The sequence below is a fragment of the Olea europaea genome, unplaced genomic scaffold (assembly GCF_002742605.1).
Source record: "Olea europaea var. sylvestris unplaced genomic scaffold, O_europaea_v1 scaffold5133, whole genome shotgun sequence".
Classification (NCBI taxonomy): domain Eukaryota; kingdom Viridiplantae; phylum Streptophyta; class Magnoliopsida; order Lamiales; family Oleaceae; genus Olea; species Olea europaea.
Window position 1 is genome coordinate 10,439 of NW_019263452.1, and position 5,307 is coordinate 15,745.

At 32.7% G+C, this 5,307-nt stretch overlaps 1 protein-coding gene across 1 annotated transcript in view; it reads left to right on the forward strand.

Annotated features, from left to right (window-relative positions):
- Positions 1-4,447, forward strand: part of LOC111388653 (ER membrane protein complex subunit 6) — a 14,299-nt gene extending 9,852 nt beyond the window's left edge. Inside the window, exon 5 of the mRNA XM_023013418.1 lies at positions 4,405-4,447. Within this exon, the coding sequence (XP_022869186.1) occupies positions 4,405-4,435 (31 nt within the window). The 3' untranslated portion in view covers positions 4,436-4,447. The remainder of the gene's footprint in view (positions 1-4,404) is intronic.
- Positions 4,448-5,307: the final 860 nt, after the last annotated feature.

Sequence of the window (5,307 nt, forward strand, 5' to 3'; positions counted from 1 at the left end):
ATGGACGTTTTGTGTCAATTATCCTTAAACTAATACAATAAAGACTCAAATTTTTATAGTTGAAAGAAAAACATTTTTTTTTTGTTACTATTTGTGAATAGTGATGTATATAATTTGCAGAGGAGACAAACTTTGCTATATTAATTGATGATTATTCTGAGTATTGTCATGTTTATCTTATGCGTACTAAAGGATTGTGGGGCTATTGTTAGACGTCCTAACCCTAAGATAAAGAAATTAGAAGAAAAAGGAATATAATGCATTTTCTTAGGTTATGCATTATATAATGATGTTATAAGTTTCTTGTTACAAAACCCAACATCTGAGTTGAGGTTAATACTTTAATAGAATCGAGAAATATAGTATTTTATGAACATATAGACGTACTACTGTTTCTACTTTCTAAGTTAACAAATTGGATACATATCAGCATTTTGTAAAAGAGGCTTAGAAGCGCAACTAAAGATCTAGGGAATTAAGGGGGAAAACATTTGGATCGAATTGCATATATGCATGTAGTAGAAGGAAATAGGGACTCACCTATTAAATAAATTGCAACAAAATAGCCTATCGAGTCGTATCCTCTGACATATAAAGAGGCAATGAAATCAAATGATATTGCATTTCAGAAAGAAGCAATTAGACGATGAAATGGCATCTATTATAAGCAGCAACACTTGGAAGTTAGTAGATCTTCCACTAGGTTCAGGAACTATTGGTATCAATTAGATCTTTAAAAAGAAGATGAAAGTAGATGGAACTATTGGTGCTCAACACAAGATTATTAACAAAAGGATTTATTTAAAAAGAATGCATTGACTATTTTGATATATGTGCACGGGTTGAAAAGACGACACCTGGTATAGCATAATTCCATTACAAATAGGATATGACTTATTTATTGTTGTAGTACGATTTTATGGTTGTTCAGATTAGGACCTTTTATTCTTTTAGATTTTTATTACTTATTATTTCAGATTTTACTTATCTTCTTTTAAGCTATTAGGATTAAGAGATTATTTTGCCTGTAAGCAAATGCTTTGTACCCTTTTTTAGGCACCAATTCATTGCAATCAAATTATTTTCTTGCATATTTTTGAGTTTTCAAAATTTCTTTTTGTTTCAAAAATTAAATTCATCTTCTAAACCAAAACTAAGATGAGTTTCATCCATATCCGATGCCTCTAATCATGTTTCTGGCCAAGTATTAGTCCTACGAATTCTTTCATTCATGTAAGTCTCAACCATCGAGACATTAATGTCTGTTCCATGACATATGGCACACGATGTGATATCTTTTTGTGACTAACATGACATCCAGGCAGACTATAGTAATTTATATATATAACAACACTGATTAATCAACTTAAATTGGATGAGCTAAGCTAAAATAGGATTTTGTGATATTTGAAGGGGTTGGGGTAACTTTTCATAAGGTAATTCGGACACTCTGATCTCATTCTTAAGGTTTCTTTTTTCCTTTTTTTTCTTTTTTTCTTTTTTTTTTTGAGTCCCTATTTGACAACCATTAAAATAAAATTTTTGGGTAAATTAAGTTTTGAAATAGTGAATTTTTGGAGAACGTGCAATTAAAATACAGGGGAAAAATATTAGGTTTATGCGCAAATTATTTTATTGTTAGAATGTATAATTGAAAATTAGTTTGCAAAAAAAAAAAAAAAGGAATTTTATTTTAATGATTGTCAAAGAGAAGCTAAGGGAAAACTTGACATAACAACCCTATTTAAATTGAACTACAGTGATTCTTCTTTGGAGGTGTGGCAGAGAGGCTGTGATTAAATGATACATGCACAAGCTGTTTTTACAAACTGGTTTACAAAATTTTAGCTTGCAAGATTTCATTGAATTCAACCAATTAAATTCTTTCATTTTAGCACCTGTAAATTCATTGTACAAATGGTGATATTATACGGCATCAATAATTATCTATGATGGCCAATAAGATGAAGACTACTCAATAAACTATCTATGTAGAGCACCTCATGCTAGGTTGTCTACCACTATGAGGCTCTCTACTTGCATGCTAGATCGTTTGTTGCTTTGAGGCTCTCTAAGTCCACGTTGGTTTGTCGACTACTATGAGACCCTCTACATTTATACTAGGTCGTCTACCACTACAAGGCCCTCTACTTATATGCTAGGGTATCTACTGCTTCAAGGCCCTCTATATCCATGCAGGGCGGTCGACCATTATGAAGCCCTCTACATTCATACTAGGTTGTCTACCATTATGAGCCCTTCTACCACAACTAGGCTAGCACAACACAACACTTAATCATAAAAACATCCTTGAGTTGGATGGAAACCGTTCAATGGCTATCATTGACACAACCAACTGCTTGATAGGTAGAGGTCATCCACTCAGAACGTGGAGGGTGGTAGGAGGTGCTATGTGGGATACGTGGCACAATAACCGTCCAGTAGTTACATAGCTTCAGATACCTATAAATACTCATAAGGTGAGATGGGTATAGGTCTTGAAAATTTTGACTACCTAATATACCTCCTATATTTTATCCTAAGTTTATCTTCCTAAAACCCTTACTAATTCTCATGCCAGAGGTACAACGGGGAAGAAAGTCTCAACCTCATTTCGCAAGTAACATTTCCTCATTGGAGTATCCGAAACACCTTGCGTCGTAACAAGGGCACAGAGGTTTGTTTCATAACTATTTCAAGTAGCATTTTTGTAATTTTTACAGGGACAAAACGATTTCCTAGAACCTACTTCCAACCCTAATCTATCTTGTCAAGACTTGTAATTAGTTTTTCAGAATGATGGTGAAGCAAGTGGTTTTCTTAGTGTAATCATCAATTATATTTCGATGATGTTTTAAAGATCTTCCCATAAAATCCAAGTGATTTTTATGTGCACTCAATGAGTTCTCCTTATCCCAAAAAATTATTCTGGAGTTCTGTCAAAACACTTAGCAACATGTAGTCGTTCTATTGTTGGATTTTTTACCCAAATTAAGTTGAATTTTTTAGGAAAAATATTTTTTCTTTTATTACACACGTTTTTTATTAAAAAAAATTTATTTTTTTTATTCCACGCTTTTTTATTGAGAAAAATATTATTTCCTTTATTCCACATTATTTTTTATCTTGTTTCCATCTTTGCGGTATTTCTATGATTTGGCATACTCCCCTATAAATATTAGACTCTTTTCACAAGTTTTGTATTACTGATATATAGAATAATTGTGTAGACACAATTATTGTATTTGTTTTCTCCATATTCATTAATTGAATAAAATACTTCATTTCTCTACCAATTAATTCATTGCCTTTTATCTTGTAGTTTGTTTGTGATCTTATCTTCATATCATGTCATATATAGTACATTGATTCATTTTATTTTCTAACAAGTAGTATAAGAGTTATTGGTTGTGATTTGTTCGAGGTTTTTTATCAATGGCAGCCATGAAGTATGAAATTTTGCTCTTGGATGGCAATATAAAATTCTCGTTATGGCAAGTGAAGATATGAACTGTACTAGCGCAAGTTGATTTAGATCATGCATTGTTGAGATTTGACAAAATGCCCACAACTTGGACGATAGAAAGAAACAAATGAAAGATCAAAAGGCACTTTCACAAATCTATCTTCGTCTCTCTAACAATATTCTTCAAGACTTTTTGAAGGGGAAAGCAACAACTGCATTATGGTTGAAGTTAGAGCAACGTGCATGAGTAAACTGACAATGAAATTGCATCTGAAGCAGAGGTTATATTTTTATCATATGGCAGAAGTCAGATTTTTGAAAGATCAGCTGGTTGTGTTCAAAGAGATCATCACTGATTTGGAGATGGATAATGCCTTGTTGTTCATAGTGGAGAAGGGGTAAGTCGACGACAAATTTCAGCCATTAGTTTTTTTATTATTGCAAAAAGAAATGACACATTAAGAGGAATTGTGACAAATTGCAGATAAAAGGTAATTTGACTGCAAATCATGAAAAGCAATTAAATACTTCGTACAAAATTAACATAGCCTGCAGAGTTTGTTTTATTGTGTAAATATATAATTAAAAATGAGTATATATGATAAAGAGTTTTCAAATAATAATTTATTGTGTAAATGTATGATTGAAAATGAGTATATATGATAAAGAGTTTTCAAATAATAGTTGTCAAATTGGGCTACATAAATGGAGAACTTTAAAGAATTTAATGAACATGTCGATAATGTGTCATGTCAATACTTTTTTTAAAAATCGTGTTTCTACGTGTTCGACACGCATCGTGTTGGACATACGTGACTATGTTGATGCTTCATGCCTGCAAAGTTTGTTTTAATTTTCTCTTTTGCACCTTTTGTTTTTGACTAGTCCAAGAATTTCATATTTATCAATTATTCCAACCATTCCTTGACAGCGAAAAAATTCACGTATGACCTTGTTCACATTTTCTAAAGAATCTCGAAAGCAATTAAATACTTCATACAAGACCAATATAGTCGAGAATTATTTGAGTGATTGAGATGTTTTAACGGTTTCTAACATGATATCCAAACATGATGAGAAGTGGATTTTGGATACAGCTTGTGCTTTTCATATTGTCCCAATCGGGATTTGTTTGAAATATATGAAACAGTAAAGCAAGGTGTCGTCATCATGGTTAACAACGAACTTTGTCGGGTAGCTGATCTTGTAGCATCAAATTGAAGCTGGTGGATGGAACGTGTAGAACACTTGATCACGTTCGACATATTCCAGACTTAATGAAAAATCTTATTTCGTTTAGTACTCTTGATTCAAAAGGATACACATTGTAGAGTCTTGAGGGTTTGGAAGGGTATTGTGTTGCATTAGAAGGGCGGAAGAGGTCCCAATTATACATCTTGCAAGATCTGATAGAATTTGTGCAAAAAAGTCAGAACAAATTTAGTACTGTAGTGGAGATTCAGTTTGATACAGTACCTTAGGAATTTGGTTCGAGGTCCATATTAAAGAATAATACTCAGTCGAGTTTGGAAGATATGGGTAATTTCACTTTGCCACCATTACTTGCGGTTCCTTCATATTCAACTACTAGGAGTAGACCTATTAGAGATAGGTACATGAATGCTGATTCGGTTGTACATGTTTTTAACGTTGTTTAAGGTGTTGAGACTAGCTAGGGGCCTTCTATGAAAGCTTGGGAGTTGATTATGCTATAGTGTGTGCTTCGACACCCTTTTATACTTTCTAATTCTTCTTGAATTTTGGGAAACCTGAGTTCATAAATCTGTGTTGGATATCGTCGAAGAGAATGAGTATTTTTATGTTAGAGAAAGTTTGGTTTT